Here is a 20,813-nt window from a genome sequence, read left to right as displayed (position 1 = left end):
CCTTTCATTTTGGGAGATTTTATTTTAGGTTACAGAATGGGGTGGAGACTCCCTTTCTTTCATTTTCTTTTCTTCTTTTTTGTTTTTGTAGCTTATTTAAGATTTTTTTAGGGACTTGTAGATGTTTTGTTTCTTTCTGAAAAAAATGAAATATGGTCAGTATCTTTATGGGAACATTAATGGTGTTTAAACTGTGTATAATGGCTTTGCAGCGAAAAGAATTTGATCATAATGTCAGAGTGATTGGCACTTAGATGTATCATTAAATCCTCAGAAATGCTGACTGAGTTCTCTGTCCTTATGTTGTAGAAAGGGAAATTGGTCCTTAGGAGTTGGTGACTTCCCTCAAACTTCTTTGACTGGTGGCTAGTAGGGCCCGGACTTCAGCGTCTGTCTGATTTACAGCGCAAACAGGCACTGGGCTGGCCTCAAGATTACTATTGGAAATATGGTTTCATTCCTTCAGTGGACAAGGCAGAAGAAGTAGGGATTTTAACATTATAGCCACTGTTCACCCCAAAAGCCAGTTCCCCTAGCAAGGCTGTTTGAAGCCTATTACAACTTCCCCATTGTTCTTTATACCCCAGTGTGGACACAAGCTATCTTTAGTAGTAGTGGCAATAATCCACCATCAATGGCTTTGTTTAGGTGATGTGTTGTATAAGCTCCTAGGTTGTGTTGTGCTGAATATTTAACCCAGTGACTGTTCCAACCCACTGTGTCCCTGTTGCTTCCATTCTTACATACCTACACACACACACACACACACACACACACACCACACACACACACACACCACACCACACCACACAACTTTGAATTCCCAGGCGTTGCACAGAGCTCACCCTCTCCCTTCCCCTTCTCCCATCTGTAGGTTGGACGAGACAAGTATGAGCCCGCAGCTGTATCAGAGCATGGCGATAAAAAGGGCAAAAAGGCCAAGAAGGAAAGGGACATGGATGAACTCAAGAAGGAAGTGTCTATGGTAAGTGCTAGGAGGGAAACTGGTTGTGTGGTTTTTCTTAAAAATTAATTGCACCTTAGTCCTGTGGGTGTAATTGCACCAGCCTGGAGCAGAGACCTGACGATGGCGATGAAGAATCTTCATTCTAGAAGCTATTAAAGGGTTAAACAAGGTCTTTGTCTCCCCTCCCCTCCATAAGCAATGGAAGTGTTCTTGGTACCACAGTCTTTGCTTTTCTCTGAAGTTTGCTGATACAACAGCCTCTTTAAGCTGAAGCGGCTTCTGGGACTTAACCCATCTATAGCCAACCTGGACAGATGAGGTCCCCATCTAGACAAGTGGTTCTCTACCTGTAGGTTGAGATCCATTTGGGGGTCGAACGATCCTTTCACAGGGGTTGCATATCAAATATTTACATTATGATTCATAATAGCAAAATTACAGCTGTGAAGTAGCAGTGAAAAAACTTGATGACTGGGGAACGCCACAACATGAAGAACCGAATGAAAGGGTCGCGCAGCATTAGGAAGGTTGAGAGCCACTGCCCTAGACATCCAAGAGGTCTTCTCTGACTCAATTCAGCAAGTGATAATGGACCTGTGTCACCCAGCATTGGCTCTCCCTGAGGAAGCTCTCTCAGGAGACAGTCATGAGGTTGATGCTTAGCCTGGGCAGTTGTGGGAAGAAAGTCTCAATAGGGATGAGTAGTGTGGGTGCTTTTTTCCTTTTGATTTTAGGGTGTATAATTCTTTCTTTCTTTCTTTTTCTGTTTTCCCTTAGGATGACCATAAACTCAGCCTGGATGAACTCCATCGTAAATACGGAACGGATTTGAGCCGGGTAGGTACTCATTTGAAGCCTGCCATAGCAAATCCTAGTTTCCCCCATGGTATGTTGCCCCATCTTACAGGTCTTGCTAGGAGGATTGTTCCGACAGCCACCATTGGCTGTGTGACATGCACAGAACTTGGGCTTGTATCCCTGAAACCTTGTTCGAGTGGATGTTAGTTTCTCTGTTTTCCAGAGCACCCAGTTTTGAAGGTGGTTCCAAAGCTGGGTTCCTTCACTTTGTTTGTCTACAGTTGTAAAACGTGAGAGACTTACAGCAACCAGTGGGTTTTTAGCAGTTAGCATCTTTGTGCTTTTCTCGGCCTGGTTCATGGTGGTGTGTCAGAGCTTCCGTTAACCTGTGGTACAACTTATGTACAAATCTCAAAACACACCTTTCCCCTCAAAATGTGTTCTGTATCTTTTCTGCCACCACTATGAAAAATCGTCTGAGAAAAGATGAAATTTGCTGTTACAGTCACAATCGATACAGTGACTTGGATGAATGTTACTGTTTCAATGAACAGTCTGAGTGTGGCCTTTGGAACAACTGCCCCTGTGCTCAGAGAGGGCCTCAGCTCTACTCAGACCCTCTGCTCACTGTGGGCCAGGCCACCTTCCCTTAGCATTTCACCTGTTTATTGTTTTTAGTAGATTCTTATGTCAGTGGGCTATCTGGGACTCCCAAGTCAGTCAATTCAGACACTGTAAGCTCTTTACTTTGTAAACTGGGCTTAGTAGCCTGTAAGAGGTAGTCATTAAATTAGGCAGGCTAGTTAAAGGCCCCAACCCAGTGCTTGGGGTGTAGATGGGGCTCAGGTGTTAGGTCATTGTTTTATTGAGCTAACAGTGGGTACCACCGAAGGCACATGATGCAGATGAGGATGCTGAATAATTCACTAGTCTTCTCTCCTGCTGCTGCTTCTTTCCTCACACTTACTAGGCAGCACCAATGTTAAAAAACAATAGACACCAAGTCCATAGAAGCTCACTTTAGACAGAAATGTGTTCTGTCTTGTTTTAACCTGATATTTTAGTAGTACAAGAGTAATCCTGTTTTCTCCTCTTAGTGTGAGTCTTGTGCCTGCCTCTGAGACAGGTTTTAAGGCCCGTTAGACCATGCAGACCGCTGTGCAGTGGCCTTTCCAGTGAGCGCTGTTAAACTGACAGGTTTCCCAGGAGTTAGCTGAAATATGCATGTGGGTGAGCCCTTCGCTGCCGGGCCAGTGTTTTCATTACCATTGTGAGAATGAAGTTCTGTTAGCTCAGTAAGACTTGGATTCCTGCGGAAAAGTTTTCCTGTTCTCCTGTTTTCAGATTTCTCCCTCCCTCTTATAGAATCAATGCACAGAAAACTCTCAAAGCTCCTAACTTGCAGAACCGAACCAGTTAGTTAAAATTGAGATCTTTTCGGCATAAAACTTAGGGGAAAAATGAACCGGATTCAGATTTTCCACAGTTCCTTTTAAAAGGAGTTTTAAATGAGGTCTTAGGGTATTATGGGCTCCTAAGGGAATGAGGTTTGTTTGTCTTTTGAAATTCCCTGCTTATTTTGGGGGAGTTAGCCTGGCTTCACCTGGCTCTGCAGCCGAGAGCCTGTTTCTTCCATGGATTTCTTGTTGTTGGAAGAGCGCTATGGCTTATAAATGCTGGGATGCTCTGTCTGATGTACGCCTCTCTACTCCTCAGGGATTAACACCTGCAAGGGCCGCTGAGATCCTGGCCCGGGATGGCCCCAACGCCCTCACACCCCCTCCCACTACTCCCGAATGGGTCAAATTCTGTCGGCAGCTATTTGGAGGCTTCTCCATGTTACTGTGGATTGGAGCCATTCTTTGTTTCTTGGCTTATGGTATCCGAAGTGCTACGGAGGAGGAGCCGCCAAACGATGATGTGAGTTGTGTAGTTACGGTGGCGCTGTCGCCTCCTAGACCCATCTGGTCATCCCTGCTCACGTTCATCCCTTCCTTGTCTATTCTGGGTCATTCTACAAGGTGTCTGTCAGCCTGAGGGTGCCTGCAGCTCTCCTGGGGTCTCTGTCTGGCTGTGCCTCCCACTAGTTGGTGGCACAGCTCAGCTCTGCCCTTAGGCCTAATGGACTTGCCTAGAAAAGCTTGTCTTTTAGAAGTTCTTGGAAAGATATCATTGTTCTCATGAAGCAGGAGAATCACATAGGATATTTGAATAGGCGCATTGAGTTAATGGCCAGGGATCTGTAACTGATGCTGTTTCTGAGCCTCCTGTCTGCCTACAGGCTCTAGAAAGATCAATGTGAAAACATGAGCTCCCTATTTCTGAAGCTGTGACCTGTCCAGATGTGTTTTCTATTCAGTCTGAGCTACCTGCCCATTCCCTCTGGGGCCTAACTTGTCTGCTTCCTTGTAGCTGTACCTCGGGGTGGTGCTCTCCGCTGTAGTCATCATAACTGGCTGTTTCTCCTATTATCAAGAAGCGAAAAGCTCCAAGATCATGGAATCCTTCAAAAACATGGTCCCTCAGGTACCCGCGTCTTCATCCTTGCCTTTTGGGAGATGGACAGCTCTCAACGACATAAGTTAATGTGACATTAGGATAGTTCAAGTATTAGGTGATGTTGCCTAAGTGGTCTCTGAGAGCAAGGGCAGTGTCTAGCGGGAGCAGCTCTAGGGTAACGAGCGTTTTATATAGGCATGAGTGATATCTTTGCTGTAGATCCAGGTGACTTGGGATAAGTGCACTCGTAACTTGCTTTTCTTATTTTTGAGCTTTACCCTTGCTTTGTTGGGCTCCCTCTAACGGTGTCAACCATCTTCCCTTCTGAAGCAAGCCCTCGTGATTCGAAATGGAGAGAAAATGAGCATCAACGCAGAGGATGTCGTCGTCGGGGATCTGGTGGAGGTAAAAGGTGGGGACCGAATCCCTGCGGATCTCAGAATCATATCTGCAAATGGCTGCAAGGTAGGTGAACCAGGAGACCTCTCGGGACTAGCTCGGCTCAGTAGAGCCCAGGGTGAGACCTGGGAATCCCCTGATGCTGATGCTGTTGTCCTCACGTACAGGTGGATAACTCCTCACTCACTGGCGAATCAGAACCCCAGACTCGGTCCCCGGATTTCACAAACGAGAACCCCTTGGAGACAAGGAACATTGCCTTCTTCTCAACCAACTGTGTGGAAGGTGGGCTATTTCAGGCACTCTTTGGCATGTCTGAGTATTATTGTGGGTGTTAACAGAAGGAGAGGGAGGGGGCGGGACACAGTTCCTCAATTCATTGGCTCTGTTCTGACAGCTTTCCTTAGCACAGAGCAGAGAGGCTTCCCCTGCTGCCAGGAAAGCCCAGGAAGTTTTTCTTTCATCCACACAATGGTCTGTGCTGATAGCAATAGGCCAGTGTAGCTTCTGCTCTCCTGGCAGTGTGTACCAATCCCTTCGCCAGACTCTGCTTTAAAGCACACAGCAAGTTACGCAGAAAGCTGGTTCTGTTTAACTCAAGGACAGGAGTCTACATGTGTGTGTTCTTTGAAACCAAGCACTTTCTGTAGCCTCTGGCTGACACGCTCCCCACACCCCTTCTCTCAAGGAACCGCACGTGGCATCGTCGTGTACACTGGGGACCGCACCGTGATGGGCAGAATTGCCACACTTGCTTCTGGGCTGGAAGGCGGCCAGACCCCCATTGCTGAAGAGATCGAGCATTTCATCCACCTCATCACGGGTGTGGCCGTGTTCCTGGGGGTGTCTTTCTTCATTCTCTCTCTGATCCTTGAGTACACCTGGCTTGAGGCTGTCATCTTCCTCATTGGTATCATCGTAGCCAACGTGCCAGAAGGTTTGCTGGCCACTGTCACGGTAAGATGCCTGGGGACAGCAGCAGTTGCCATCACTCAGATCAGCTTATGTGGGTGCAGGGCTCAGCCATGAGCCTCTTGGAGGGAACTGCCAACTTCTATATTTATGTCTGTGCAGTCTTTCATTCCACATCACATGGGAAACTTTGACAGAGAAAACCTTAGCACAGGTTTATCAGAAACCCCAAAACATATCATTGCGTTTTTAAGTTATCATGTAACCCAGCTCAGGACAGTGGAAGAAAATAGTAACTCGGAGGTCAGTATGGAGGATAGACTTGATAAATTCTGTTTTGTTTTGTTTTGTTTCTTATTACATTGTTTATTGGAGATGGGAGGAAGTCCCTACCATCTTCATGACATCATGACTTCGGGGGAAGGTTGGAGAGATTGAATTCTAAACAGATTTCTTGTGTATTGAGATGTAGTGGAGTTTGTGTAGCACTCCAGCCTAGATGGGTGATGACCCTCTCTTGCCTGCCCTGGCTGCAGGTATGTCTGACACTCACTGCCAAGCGTATGGCAAGGAAGAACTGCCTGGTGAAGAACTTGGAAGCTGTGGAAACTTTGGGGTCCACTTCTACCATCTGCTCCGATAAGACTGGAACTCTGACTCAGAACCGGATGACAGTGGCCCACATGTGGTTTGACAATCAGATCCATGAAGCTGACACCACAGAGAATCAGAGCGGTAAGCCTGGAGCCCAGCCTATGCCGAAGCTCCTGCTCACCTCAGCCTATTTATTTTGTGCATGTGTGGGCACAGGCATGCCAGTGCACACACCTGGAGGTCAGAGGACAGCTTGCTGGAGCCTGTTCTCCCCTGCCGCGTAGGATTCAGATCATCATGATCTTTACTCTCTGAGCCATCCTCCCCACCCCACTTACTTTTTTTTTAGCCCATGACACTTTGGTTTTTGGTTTAATACTTACTGTTAGATGGAGAGAAGAGAGGGAGAAAGTAGAACAATGAATCTGCCCTATGCACATGATTAAGAACTACTAGAAGGTAATATCTTTAGGAAGTGGGATTGTATCATTTCGGATTTTTATGGGACTTTAATAGAACTGATACTGTGACACAGTCTACAGAGTGAACAAGTCTTGGGCCTGGAGAGATGGTTCAGCAGTTAAGAGTGCTTGCTGGCCAGGCAGTAGTGGTGCACGCCTTTAATCCCAGCACTTAAGAGGCAGAGGCAGACGGATTTCTCAGTCCGAGGCCAGCCTGTTCTACAGAGTGAGTTCCAGGACAGCCAGGGCTATACAGAGAAACCTTGTCTTGAAAAACCAAAAAAAGAAAAAAGAAAAAGAAAAAAAATATTGGTTCCTAGAACCTCTGTCAGGCCACTCACAAGTGTCTATAACTCCAGTCACTTGTCTCTCTGAGAACCTGCACACATATGACACACAAATTCATGCAAGCATTTACACACACACATATAAATTAATTTTTAAAAAGTCAATACATATTTCTGTCATATGTTCTTGTTTCCTTCATCAGGTGTCTCCTTTGACAAGACGTCAGCCACCTGGTTTGCTCTGTCCAGAATTGCTGGTCTCTGTAACAGGGCAGTGTTTCAGGCCAACCAAGAAAACCTGCCCATTCTTAAGGTATGCATGCCCCTGAGAAGTGCTCTGGTCTGTTTGGTTGTTTGGGGTGGGAGTGGGGATAAGGGTGTGGTTGGCACATAAGAATGCTACCATGCTGTGCTTTCCAAACAGCACCTTGCCTTTGTATGTAGAAAAACAGCTTCATTGCTGGGTGCTTGAGATCTTTTATGGGAACCTTTGCTCCTTATAGCAAAGGTTGATATTGCCTAGAGCTCCAAAGTGCTTTCAGTGGCCACAGTCCGTACTGATGGGAAAGACAAGAACAGAAACTGAAAATCAGACCCGAGAAAGTCTGTCTTGGTGAAGAGCCTCAGTAGACCAGGTTACCCCAGTCCCTCATACAGCACCTAACCAAGGGGACAATGAGACTGCCCTACTGATTCTAATTGTGTTTGCATGTTCAGATACACTAGATTCCAGTAAATCCCTTAAGCCATTTATGTTCTTAAAATAGCTTAGCTATTTTCCTTATCTTACTCACTCTTAGCTTACTTACTAATGATGCAAAAATAAGAGCAAGGCACAGTCTTAGCCTCCCGGAACACTCGAGCAGTTTCGCATGGCTGGGATTTTACTGTGTTGCCCAAGTGCTTCTGGAGTCCCACAAGACCCACGAGTTACAGATGTCCAGGTGCTGCGTGAGGCTCCCGGGCCCCATCTGTCCTCTGTGGCGCTGCTCGCTTGTGAGAGTTCTCTGTATAACCCTCGCCAAAGCGAGTCCTCTCAGATGTAACAGGCGGCTTGTGAGGCCTGGCTTTGTTATTCTTTGAAGGCACTTTGCTTGACTCTGGGTTGGAGTTGGTTTAAGAATGATGATGCTTATCTTGGGAGTCACACTGAAGAGGGCTGCTTCCTGTTTTGCCTTACCTCAGAGTGGGGCATTTTCTGTCTGTCTTGACAAAAAAAAAAAAAAAAGGAAGATTATCGAGATGTGTGAAGTCTTTGGGTAGCTGAGCTGTGAAAATAATAGCATTGCTACCCTCCCCTGGCAAGGTTTCTGCAAGTGATTTTATTCTGCTCCATAGTTGGGTTTTCTTTCTTTCTTTTTTCTTTCCCCTTTTCCAATGCTCATCACCACCACCACCCTTCTTACACAGGCCTTGTAAGAATTCACTTGCTTACCTTCGTTCCCAGGCTTGTATATCAGAGCTCTAACACATTCACCTGTGTAAAAGTTGTTTATGGGGTAATGCTTAGTAGGTCAGAACAGTTGTGTGGCCATGTGGGTAAGCAGATCATAGAAAACGTAAGTGTGTGTTGTCCCCAAACAAAGACAGTGACTAAAATACCTGCTGATCATGCTACTGCTGGGGCTGGTAACAACCTCCAGCTCACAACCTTCAAGCCCAGGTGATTTTGCACAGCTGGATTAGGGTTAGAGCGTGGAGCCCTTTGCTTTGCCCTTGAGAGTTTGTGCCTGGCTCTAAGCTCTAAGCCATTTCATTTTAAAGGCTGGGCCAATGATGGAAATCTCTGCTTTTTTTTTCCCCCCAGACTTAATAGCCAGAAGTGTTCAGTTGTGAATAATGTTGAGTATGCAGCTTTTTAGCAGCCCAGGGGAAGGTAAAGCTAGACTGTAGTAGGTAGGGAGGTGTGGTGTGATGCCCCCAGGCACTCTTTCCCCTGAAGCTGGTGTGGATAGGGAAGGAGGTTAGCCTGGAGCCGGAGGCACTGTGAACAGCCTGGTCCGGGTCACTTCTCACCTGTTTTCTCTGCCACTGACAAGATTGGAGTACATCCAGAGTTTTCTGTTTCCCAGTGATGCCTTATGAATCAGCTTTTCCAGGTCACTAACAGACAATGTCTCTGTTCCCAGCGGGCAGTAGCAGGAGATGCCTCTGAGTCTGCGCTCTTAAAGTGCATTGAAGTCTGCTGCGGCTCCGTGATGGAGATGAGGGAGAAGTACACCAAGATAGTGGAGATTCCCTTCAACTCCACCAACAAGTACCAGGTGTGCCAATCAGGAATCAGGGATACTCACAACAGCGCAAGGGGGCACTGAGACATGAGCGAGAGAAAGAGACATTCCAAACTCAGGTTCCATAAGGTCTGACCTTAAATTTGGGAGTCTCCTTTTATTGGAATATCAGTAGGAGAAATGAAACCTCTCTCAGAATGGAGTTGGGGACCTTGGAGTTGGGGGCTGGAAGAGGAGGGAGATTGTGTGTATGCAGGCGTTGACCAGCCTCTTGCTTCTCCAAGAGTTCATGATTGTCTCTGTGAGCATGCACTTCTAAGATGTGTGTTCACACATGAGCATACAGTAAGTGCTTTTTCCTTCTGTAGCATTCAACATGTATCATGAGCTATTTAGAGGTTCCCAGAGGAGATCTTAGTTTGCTTTATAGTAAATACTAAGTAGTTAGGAAAGCCTGCTTTTTCTCCCTGAATTGCCACATGCAGCCACCTAATGTTTGCTTCTGAATAACCTTCACAGTTGTCCATTCACAAGAACCCAAATACATCTGAGCCTAAACACCTGCTAGTGATGAAGGGCGCCCCAGAAAGGATCCTGGACCGCTGCAGCTCCATCCTCCTCCACGGCAAGGAGCAGCCACTGGATGAAGAACTCAAAGACGCCTTTCAGAATGCCTACCTAGAGCTGGGAGGCCTGGGAGAGCGTGTGCTAGGTATGCGGGTGACTGCCGTGGCTCCTGAGCACAGCTTTGCCAGACGGCCGAGGCAATTTCCGTGTTCTCTGCATGCTCCTCTTAATTTTGGGAGGGGACGCCACCCTGTTTATTTTCTATGCCTTGCATTGTTTAAAGCAGCAGGTGGTGGAGAAGTAATGGTGATTTTGGCAAACAGTCTTGGTGGTTTACTGACCCGTGGCTTCATGATACTCAGTTCTATATAGCAAGAAGTTGGGGGTGGCAGTTTATTATCTAACCTTGTTGTTATGGCCATGGTCCATAAGCTTAATTGAAACCTCTTAGTTTTTGGTGTGCCCAAGTAATACCTGGGATGACTGCTTTTGGTCCATGGGAAGTGTCCACGCCACTGATAAGCCAGCAACAAACCAGAAAGCCAGGATGCTGTCTCTCTGCCATAACCTGGCAGCTGGTGAGACTGGGCTCAGAAGTTTATTTTGCCCTCTCTCCAGTTTATTTGGGCAAGTGGCACTAACAGTATTTTGTATATTGACAGATACAGATTCGTTATTTGAATAATTCCTGGTGAGATCATTGAGAACCAATCACCCCATCTAGTTCTCTGGGTCAGATACTTTCTCCTGCAAAACTCGCCTATTAGATAGTGTTTCTCCCACATGCCTGCACAACCGCAGGACTTCTGTCTCCCCTAAGGTCATTTTGCTTTTTCGCTCTACTCTTCTTGAGCCCACACAGTGTCTTCTGTCCCACTGAACAGACTGTTGTGACTGTCACACAGTGCTGAAGGCGAAGTCTGGGATGTCTTATGTCTTAGAAAGATAAGACCATATGATACAGTTACCGCAGAATGTCTGCTCTGCGTTCAACTTCAGAGAAGCTGCTGTGAATGCCCACACTGGTGCTCAGTAACAATGACTAGATAGGAAGAGATGGCCTCAGTTTTCCAGATGAGTTACTTAGACGTTAATTCATCACACCGAGCAGCCTAGTGGTATGGTGCTAAAAACTAGTATTCCCCACGTTGAGTATTCTGTCCCTTGATAATTCTTCCTGGTGGATTTTGTCCTCCAGCCGTTTTTGTTCTTTCACTGACTCTGTGTTAGTCCTAAAACTTTCACATTTAACATGTAGCCAAGAGAGTCCTGATGGTTGAAGGGCTACAACTGGCCCTCACTGTACTGGGAACCTAACAGGTATTTGCCTTCCTCTTTGTAGGTTTCTGCCACCTCCTTCTGCCTGACGAACAGTTTCCAGAAGGCTTCCAGTTTGACACTGATGAAGTCAATTTCCCTGTGGATAACCTCTGCTTCGTGGGTCTTATCTCCATGATTGACCCTCCTCGAGCTGCTGTCCCCGATGCTGTGGGCAAATGCCGAAGCGCTGGGATTAAGGTAGGGCTTGAGTGTCTCGCTGGCTCCATCGCAGAGCCATGGTTCCTGGTCTGAACACGGCCCTGGTTCCGGGTAGCTTCTCTCTCTCTCTCTCTCACCCTGACGTCTATCCAGCTCTCATTTCTAAAGCCTTCGGTGCAACCCTGAAGGATGAGATACTCTTAAAATGTTGGGTAAAGAGCAGATGTGCAGTTGGAGGTAAAGAAGCACCTTACTTTCTGAGAAAAGAAACACAAATGAAGTAAAAGCAAAAGACAAAAAGATTGAGGTTTAAATTTGGAAATGCAGTGAATGGCACGTTCCTGTGTTTGGGCTGTCTTCTCAGTGATCCAGTCTCTGTGTTTTCCTGAGGGGCTCAGTACTGTGCTGCATTTACCCTGCCTCCTCTGTCCTCATGCCTATGAGAATACCTCACTGAGAAGCTTGATATTATCTTTTCAGTACTTTGTTTCTTTTAAAGGATATTTTTCTAAATATTTAAAAAAAAAAGAAATTAGGGGGCTGGAGAGATGGCTCAGTGGTTAAGAGCACTGACTGCTCTTCCAGAGGTCTTGAGTTCCAATCCCAGCAACCACATGGTGGCTCACAACCATCTGTAATGAGATCTGATGCCCTCTTCTGGAGTGTCTGAAGACAGCTACAGTGTACTTATATATAATAAATAAATAAATAGTTTTTTAAAAAAAAAATTAGGAACATGGGCTGGGGACATGGCTTAGTGGCCAAGGGACCTGAATTTGGTTCCCAGCACTCAGCTCATGCAACTCACAACCACCTGTGACTCAGGCTCCAGAGGGTCTGGCACCTCCAAGGACTCCTGCCTGCACTTGGTACGCCATCCCCCCGCCCCTTGACTCAAATTCATACACACATAATCAAAGTAAAGCTTATAGTTGTCCTTCAGAATCGAGTGACTAGGAAAGTGCTAGCCAAGTCATTCTAGTCCAACCAATACTAGGTTTTCTTTCTTTTTTTGATGGTTTTAGTAAAATGTGATTTTTATGTTTCTGTAAAAAGAGATATGATATATGCAGTATGGACGTGGTCTTGTGTCATAAAATCTTGGTGTTGGGCTCTGGTTTCTTTCTGTAAATACATGTCTATATTTTTGTTAAAGTTGATGTATATCATTCAACTTCCTGTTTCAGGTCATCATGGTCACAGGAGATCATCCAATCACCGCCAAAGCCATTGCCAAGGGGGTGGGCATTATCTCAGAAGGCAATGAGACTGTGGAAGACATTGCTGCCCGCCTCAACATTCCAGTGAACCAGGTGAACCCCAGGTACGGCAGGAAGCTTAACAATAGCCCCTTCTCGGCTCTGGACCAAGGGAGTAGTGAATGCACCCGCACTACTTGAAAGGGACCTTGTTGTTCCTAGGGAGAAGTCACACTAATCCATGCGGTGCTTGCTGTTGTTGTAAGGATATAAGGGGCTGGGGGGGAACCCCACTGAAGTAGAGGCTTAGGGATGTTCGGAGAGCTTGGAACTGGGGGCTTCACATGATAAATGGTCTGAACCAGCCTATTTCCTGAAGGCACTGGACCGGTCTTGCCTAGTCAGTTTCCACACTGAAGAAATAAATGAGAAAGGACAATTGTTCAGGTGGTTCAGGCAATAAAGAAGGGAGAGGCCATTAAAGTAGAACATGAGTAATAGAAGGCGGGTGAGGTGCTTGGGTGAAGGTGCTTGCCCTGTGAGCCTCATGGCCTGAGTGACCCCTGGAGCACATCTGAAAGTAGGAGGGAAACGACTCCACTAAGTTGTCCTCTGACTTCCACGTGTGTGGCTTGGCATGCATTCCTGCATACACACATCATCCACATGAATGTGCACACACACTAATTGAAAAACATGTAGTGGAGACAAATCAGTTTTGATTTCCTTCTGGTGTGGTCTGGGGCTTCCTTGCCCTAATTTAGGTTTAAGAAAGGGTTTTCTCAGCTCTTCCATTTCTAAAAGTGTGTCTGTTATTCCAGTCTGTCTGGTGGAGTTAGAGCCAGGCAAGCTGACCTCTCCTCACAAGTAGTTGTGAGCCTTGAGTGAGGTGATCCATGTGGTAGTCTATAAATACTGAACAGGACCAGCTCTTAAGTGGTGGGGAAGTCATTTGGGTCTTGGTTCTGTTTTGGAAGTGCTGGCGAATGGGCAAGTGACCTTTGTTACTTTCCTGGTCCTAATTCTAGAGATGCCAAGGCCTGTGTAGTCCACGGCAGTGACCTGAAGGACATGACCTCTGAGGAGCTGGATGACATCTTGCGGTACCACACAGAGATTGTCTTTGCCAGGACCTCTCCTCAGCAGAAGCTCATCATTGTGGAGGGCTGCCAGCGGCAGGTCAGTGAGCTGCAAGGGCCAGGGGACATCAGGCTCCGGGGTTCAGCAAAACCAGAACCAGAGTAGGGAGGGAGAACAGGCTCTTGGTGTGGTGGGGAGTTCCAGCCATGGGAAAAGGGATTCGACCATACTGTAGCCCAGAGCTAAGTCCCAATGAAGTCTCGAGGAACAACAGAATGGGTCCTCCTGTCCTCAGTGCAAGTGGAGATTGCCAGGAGACCCTCCCCTAATGTTTAACGTTGCTTGTGCTGCAGGGACAGGGCTTACCCACAGTGCTGTTCACCAAGGTCATTTCTAGGTTAATTGGGGGAGAATGTTTGTTGTCATTTTTCCCTATTGCCATTGTGGCTGGGGTCCGAGTGAGTACTTGGCCAATATGGTGCCAAAACTCAGTCCCTGCAGCCCTGGTGGGAGGGAAGGGTGTCTATAACCTGCTGAGTGTGTCTCCTTTCACTTCACCCTTGCAAAGAAATGGCCTTTATTAACCCCCCACCTCTTCCTCCTCCGGACAGGGTGCCATCGTGGCCGTCACGGGGGATGGTGTCAACGACTCTCCAGCTTTGAAAAAGGCAGACATTGGGGTTGCCATGGGGATTGTTGGCTCGGATGTGTCCAAGCAAGCCGCTGACATGATTCTTCTAGATGACAACTTTGCCTCCATTGTGACTGGAGTAGAGGAAGGTGAGAGCAGTGGGCAGTTAGCAAGCTTGTATTCAGTTTCTCGTCTGCCTGCCTCTTCAAGACGTACAATAAAAACAATCTTGCTTTTCCAGGTCGTCTCATATTTGATAACTTGAAGAAATCCATCGCTTACACCCTAACCAGTAACATTCCGGAAATCACCCCCTTCTTGATATTTATTATTGCAAACATTCCACTGCCCCTGGGGACCGTGACCATCCTCTGCATTGACTTGGGCACTGACATGGTACGTGAGTGTCATAACCGCACAAGTAGTGGTAACATGTCCCCATATGCTGCTACCAGGTCTTGGTTCCTAGGACCCATGGGTCTGGTATATGAAAAGAAGTGCTCGGTGAAAGTCCAGCTTTCTCTCCAGCCTCAGCATCATTGGCTCTGTGTTAGCTGCCCTAGGGGCAGTTGTCCACATTCACTTACCAGAAAAAAATCCTCACTTTTGTGTAATTTACTTAAAAAAACATTGGATTCCCTAATATCATTCCATGTACCAAAAAGAAATACATTGAGAAAAAAGAAGGCAAGGGGCTGAAGAGGTGACTCAGTGGTTAAGAGAACATGGCAGGCCTCCCATTCAACATACACACACACACACACACACACACACACACACACACACACACACACACAAAGAAAGAAAATCTTTCTGTTTAAAGAGAGAGCAAGAGTTTCATAATAAAAAGTTCCTAATACCCAGTTCTGTTATAAAAAGTTCCTAATACCCAATTCTGTTCCTTCTTACCTCCCCTAGGTTCCTGCCATCTCCCTGGCCTATGAACAGGCTGAGAGCGACATTATGAAGAGGCAGCCCAGAAATCCCAAAACGGACAAACTTGTGAATGAGCGTCTGATCAGCATGGCCTATGGACAGATCGGTGAGCCTTGTCCCTGTGTGAGGCAGGTTCTAGGAAGGGCCTGGAGGGATATGCGCTGTCTGGGGTAAGCTGTGACAGGGTTCAAACTGGAGAGTGACGGATGAGGAGTGAGCTCAGCCATAGAGTAAGGCTCTGGGTTCAGTTCTGAGTGTGCAGTATAGAGAGATGGGGACCAGACTGGAATCTCTGCCATGGAAGCAGTCCTCAACTGCCGCAGTGGTGGCAACCTTCCTCACTGAGCACTGTGCAATATCAGTGCCTGTCTGCACTTGTCAACTCAGGCCCTTTCCCTGGGTGTGGGGGAGTGGAAGGGCACGTCCCTCTGTCTCATGGAATGGAGAGTTTGACACCATAAAACCCTCAGTTTGAGGTTTTGTTCAGTGGGTCCTCTCCAAATGATGGTTCTCCCCACCCCTATCTCCTACTGGTTTCTGCTCCAGCTGACTGACCAGTCAATTGGACAGTTGGGAGACAGGAAACCCAAATGCCCTATTTCTTAATGCCTGTCTCCTTCAAGAGAACCAGGTGAAAGCCACCAGGCGTGACTGCATCTGACAGTTAGGTCTGTGTACAGCTGCTAGAGAAGGCATGGGTTAGCATCGTATAGAAACTATGACCAGTGGCTATCAGTCGGCCCCTGGCAGCAAGGCCCCACATCTTTAAGGAAGACCTAGTTTTGAGAGAATGATGACTCTATCCTGGGAAACTTGGAGTATCCTGGCTGGATTCCATGGCAAGAGAAAAGGGGTGGCCATAGGTCTCGTATCACACTGGCTGGCAGAGTGGCAGTGTGTGGGAGTCTTGAAGTAGAAAAGAAACTGTAATTTTTTAGATTAAATAATAGGAACCCTGATTTCCTATTGGGCTTGTGCCCCACCAGAAGCAGCTGATAGAGAGATGAGTGTTTTAAAAGGATGACCTTTGTATCTTACTCTCCAGAGCAGAGCAGCCTTGAGCCCAATGTGTCCCATCCACTCCCTCCCATCCCTCAGCATACAAGGAACAGTCAGTGGCTGGCATGGCTTCCTGAGCCTTCATCAGTTGGTGATCCAAGAAACTCACCCATTTCTGTCCCCGGCTCCAGAATTTTCTGGGGCTGCGGAGGCGATGGTGTGGAGAGTGAATGTGGAGAAGGGGCCTCGGGTGAGGCTAGTACTCAGCGGGGTTTTCCAACTTAGGTATGATCCAGGCTCTGGGAGGCTTCTTCACTTACTTTGTGATTCTGGCTGAGAACGGTTTCCTGCCCTTTCACCTGCTGGGCATCCGAGAGACCTGGGATGACCGCTGGGTCAACGATGTGGAGGACAGCTACGGGCAGCAGTGGGTAAGGAACCGTTTACTGGGGGAGGGAAGCGAATGCTCCTCCGACCCTGAGGACTGGCAGCATTGCCACTGGCTACGAGCTGGGGGAGAGCCGGGGCTGAGGCACCTGCTTCCCCTTTCAGACCTATGAGCAGAGGAAGATCGTGGAGTTCACCTGCCATACAGCCTTCTTCGTCAGTATTGTGGTAGTGCAGTGGGCCGACTTGGTCATCTGCAAGACCAGAAGGAATTCTGTCTTCCAGCAGGGAATGAAGTAAGTTGTGAAGGATCTGGTGATTTTACACAAACCTTCAGAATAAATTCAGCATCTGACATCCATGACCTAGTCCCTGGAATCCCCACCAGCTTGCACTCTGAAGGTGGGCAGCATCATGGCCAGATACCTGTGAATAGAGCCCAGCAGAAAAGTCTTAAGCTTAAAGGGTTGCTTGGGTTTGGGTTTGCTTGTTTGTTTCTTGTTTTTTCCTAGTTCTCCCCACCACCTGCAGTTCTCAAGCCTGGACTTTGTAAGATGTCAGGGTGTTACGATGTCCCAAGGCTATCCACACCCACAGAGAATGCTGACAACTCCTACTGCTACCTAACACACAGCACTAGGAGAGAGACCTGCATCTGCAGCTTGTAAACTTTTGTCTCCCTTGAATTTTAGGAACAAGATCTTGATATTTGGCCTCTTTGAAGAGACAGCCCTTGCTGCTTTCCTATCCTACTGCCCCGGGATGGGTGCAGCCCTTAGGATGTATCCCCTCAAGTAAGTTGAGCCCCTTGCATTCCAAAAGGTGTGGACATAGTTTGTGTGGCTTTTTCCCTCGTGCCTTGTGTAAGTTGCCTGGCTTCCGGGTGGTGGGTGTACTAGTTCCTCCACACTAGAAGTTAGGGAAGCCAGACCAGCAAGTCTAGAGCTGCCAGGCCAAGGTTTTGGCTAACGGTGAGACTGCACAGGCTCTGCTTCCTTGAAATTGCTCAACAGCAGACTGTTGAGCCCCCAGGTTTCCTGCTGTAAAGTCCAGCTGTCCTTGAGAGCCAGAACTTAGGGCCTGGCGGTGGTGGCTCACGCCTTTAATCCCAGCACTTGGAAGGCAGAGGCAGGCGGATTTCTGAGTTCAAGGACAGCCAGGGCTACACAGAGAAACCCTGTCTCAAAAAAACAAAAAAAAAAGAGCCAAAACTTAGAACTGTTCTGGGCCTTGGAGGCCCAGGCCCAAGTCCTGTTTGCGTCTCCTAGTCATGTATCACCTCTCCACCTTTCTGGAGACTCCAAAGGAGTTTGGAGCCGATCCTTCAACCTCACAGTCAGTTGTGAGTGGAGCTGCACGGTTTGGAAACTACATTCCCAAATTGTTCTATGTTCAGAAGCAGCCCAGCCTTAAACAGAGATAATGACTTTGCGCTTTTTCTTAGGCCTCAGTTTTTATACTCAGTGCTCACCATAGAGTCTGGCAGCCAGTGGGAACTTCCACATACATTTGCTGCTGTCCAGTAACTGGTTGAGGCTGAGCAGCTACATCTTGGTTAAACATGTTGAGCTACAGAACAGACACTCTTCTAACATAAGATCCTTTGAGAGCATCAGTCTCTTGAATTCCACCTGGCCCTGTCATTGCTCAGACTCATCTGGACCACCTACCTCTCTTCCTGGCCTTTTGCCAACACTTCCGTGCACTGATCTCATCTCAGAATTAAAACACTCTGGCCTCATCAGGTGCAGAGTCTATGGTACAAGGTGGGGCGGGTATCCAGGGTGTGTCTCACAGCCTGACCAAGGCCACAGTAGGTCAGTGCACTGTTACCCTCTCTACCTACGTCTTTGGTAAGGATGTTGCCACCCAACCCATCGATCCTGACAGTCCCTTTGGGCTGAAGTCTCTGTTGGCGTTGTTGTTTCTGCTCTCCCGATAACAATCTATGGCTTTTTTTGGTCACTGTATCAGGTTCCGTAGCACCCTGCATAGAGTACAGGATTCAAGAAGCATTCAAATTGGATTACATTGGCCTGAGCCTTGTTGAATGAGAGAGGGACAGAGAGGTCACAGGCTGCCCGCCACACAGCCTCGGGAAGTCCCAATGAAGAAGAGCGGGGCCTGAGGACCTTGCCATTTTCTGAGCACCTTGACTCTTTTTGTGACCTGGCAGCCTCTCCTCCATTTGGTCTGGGCTTCTGTTCCAGGCTGAGGCACTGAGGTCACCTTCCCACTGCTGTTCAGGGCACATAGGAAGGGCGGAGACTACAGAGCTGGCAGGGCATCCTTCCTCCTTTGTTTATGTAGTCAAGGAAGCCTGGTGCCTGCGGGAGGCCGCCCGGAGCCTGTGTCTCTGCTGGGGACCATGTGGCAGCCTCTCCAGGCTCCCTCTCTGAAGACCTTTGTCATCTGTCAGGGCTCAGCTGGTCCTCCCCATTCCATGGTCAGAGACCAAGTTCAGGGTCTGAATAAACTGGCTTTGGCCCACGCTGGCAGTGCTTTGTCTGCCGATGCCAAGGCGGAGACAAATGCACTTGGGAGCTTGGGCACTTTAAGAAAGGAAGGAGGAAAATGTCCAGGCACTCTCCGATTGCCTACAGAAAATACAGCCTGATTGCTAGGAAAGCTCAAGGCAAATGGGCTTCCTGCATAAAATGTAGGCTGGCCTCTGGGACTCTGGGGCTACCAATGGAGCTTCGAATGGTTTGGGGGAATTTTTGTTTGTTTGTTTTTAATTCCGAATGAATTTGTAGTTAAGGACGCCTGTGGTCAGCTACCTGATGGTTTCCTGGTCTCTTTGGAGATGTACATTTTCTCTGTCTTCCTTTGAATTGTTTTGTGTGTGTCTGACTTCGTGCTGATTTAATTTCCAGACCTACTTGGTGGTTCTGTGCCTTCCCCTACTCCCTTCTCATCTTTGTGTATGACGAGGTGCGGAAGCTCATCATCAGGCGACGCCCTGGCGGTAAGTGGACTTCCTGCCCTGTCAGGTTACAGATATGGCTTCCACAGACAGAGCTGAGCTAAGGTAGAAACACATCATGGTTTTTAAGACCTTAAAAAGTGCAAGGCAAATGTAAAGAAAGCCTTGACATAAACCTAATACTAACAGTATTCTTAGAGCTAATTAGCTACATCTGGAGTCTCAAGTACACACATGCATACATGCGAGCACGTGTGCGCACTCACACACACACACACACACACACACACACACACACACACACAGGATGACCTTACGGAGTCACTGTCCTGGTTTTTCCCCCAAGAGGACTCACTACATCTGACCCTCTCTCCCTCTCTCTCAGGCTGGGTGGAGAAGGAGACCTACTACTAGCCCACTGCCCTGCACGCCATGGAACGTTGTGCCACATTGCACCCACCCCTACCCCCTCTTTGTGTACTTCAAGTCTTGGAGCTCGGAACTCCACCCTGGTAGGAAAGCACCAAAGCATGTGGGGATCCAGACATCCTGGGATGAAGCATGTAGCTGTAACGGGGGGCGGGGGGAGGGCTGCCTGAGAAACACCGTGTACGGGAACGACGGCGGGGAAGGTTTATATGTGCCTTTTTGTTTTTGTAAAAAAGGAAAACCTGGAAAGACTGAAAGATTACGTTTTATATCTGGATTTTTACAAATAAAGATGGCTATTATAATGGAATTTGCTTGGAGTCCTTGTTGCTTCTTGTGGCAGAGGTTGAATGTGACGAGCCGTGCAGTGTTTTCCACTGGTGGATCCCAGGCCGTCAACTCTGAAGCCTCTCCTGGGCCTTGTTAGGAGAGGCAGCCCAGCCCTGACAAGGCTGTCAGCGGTGCGTTTAATAAGCTCCCCAGGTGACTGACACCCACATCCGAGAGCCAGGGGCCAAGAGGAAACTGTTCCTATCCTTCAGGTCCCTGAGCTTCCCTGACCCATTTTCCTGGCTGCTGCCCTGGTTCCTGCAGCCACAGCCCCACCTGTTCCTTGGCTCTTGGCTTCTTAGTGAAGAACACTTCACCTGGGTGAATTCCTGACCTCGGCCAAGGCCTATGCAAATCTCAGTCCCTCCGGCCTTCCTGCTTGCTCTCCAAATCCAGCACAGCTCCAAGTGCCTCAGAGCCAGTTTGTCTAAATGGGAAAGTCTGCGTGGTTGTCAGGCCTGCATGGCTGTCAGGCCTGCGTGGTCTGGTACTCTGTCCATAAATCCTTCCCTAAATTAGTGCCATCAGCAGCAGTTCCAGGAAGTGGTTACATGCCAGGAGGTGTTAAAAGGTATCCATATGCTTCCGGGTTACATGGAGGAGCATGCACTGCATTCAGGGGCCTTCAGTGCTAAGCAGGACTGTTGACTCTGGCTCTCATTGACACTCCCGAGGGAAGTATAACAAGCTGTGTTCACCTCC

The 20,813-nt window shown here is 47.9% G+C and overlaps 1 protein-coding gene across 1 annotated transcript in view; it reads left to right on the top strand.

Moving 5' to 3' along the window:
* Nucleotides 1-20,091, top strand: part of Atp1a1 (ATPase Na+/K+ transporting subunit alpha 1) — a 29,332-nt gene extending 9,241 nt beyond the window's left edge. Inside the window, exons 2-23 of the mRNA XM_031374991.1 lie at nt 875-985; nt 1,745-1,804; nt 3,482-3,685; nt 4,178-4,291; nt 4,595-4,729; nt 4,831-4,948; nt 5,352-5,620; nt 6,112-6,310; nt 7,121-7,230; nt 9,047-9,181; nt 9,668-9,860; nt 11,058-11,233; nt 12,382-12,518; nt 13,422-13,572; nt 14,085-14,253; nt 14,346-14,500; nt 15,023-15,146; nt 16,325-16,470; nt 16,592-16,722; nt 17,119-17,220; nt 19,303-19,394; nt 19,738-20,091. Coding sequence (XP_031230851.1) covers nt 875-985; nt 1,745-1,804; nt 3,482-3,685; nt 4,178-4,291; nt 4,595-4,729; nt 4,831-4,948; nt 5,352-5,620; nt 6,112-6,310; nt 7,121-7,230; nt 9,047-9,181; nt 9,668-9,860; nt 11,058-11,233; nt 12,382-12,518; nt 13,422-13,572; nt 14,085-14,253; nt 14,346-14,500; nt 15,023-15,146; nt 16,325-16,470; nt 16,592-16,722; nt 17,119-17,220; nt 19,303-19,394; nt 19,738-19,766 — 3,060 coding nt within the window. The 3' untranslated portion in view covers nt 19,767-20,091. The remainder of the gene's footprint in view (nt 1-874; nt 986-1,744; nt 1,805-3,481; nt 3,686-4,177; nt 4,292-4,594; nt 4,730-4,830; nt 4,949-5,351; nt 5,621-6,111; nt 6,311-7,120; nt 7,231-9,046; nt 9,182-9,667; nt 9,861-11,057; nt 11,234-12,381; nt 12,519-13,421; nt 13,573-14,084; nt 14,254-14,345; nt 14,501-15,022; nt 15,147-16,324; nt 16,471-16,591; nt 16,723-17,118; nt 17,221-19,302; nt 19,395-19,737) is intronic.
* The last annotated feature ends 722 nt before the right edge of the window (nt 20,092-20,813 follow it).

The sequence above is a fragment of the Mastomys coucha genome, unplaced genomic scaffold (genome assembly GCF_008632895.1).
Source record: "Mastomys coucha isolate ucsf_1 unplaced genomic scaffold, UCSF_Mcou_1 pScaffold16, whole genome shotgun sequence".
NCBI lineage: Eukaryota > Metazoa > Chordata > Mammalia > Rodentia > Muridae > Mastomys > Mastomys coucha.
Note: the sequence above shows the minus strand (reverse complement) of the source record. Positions and strands in the feature narration are given on the sequence as shown.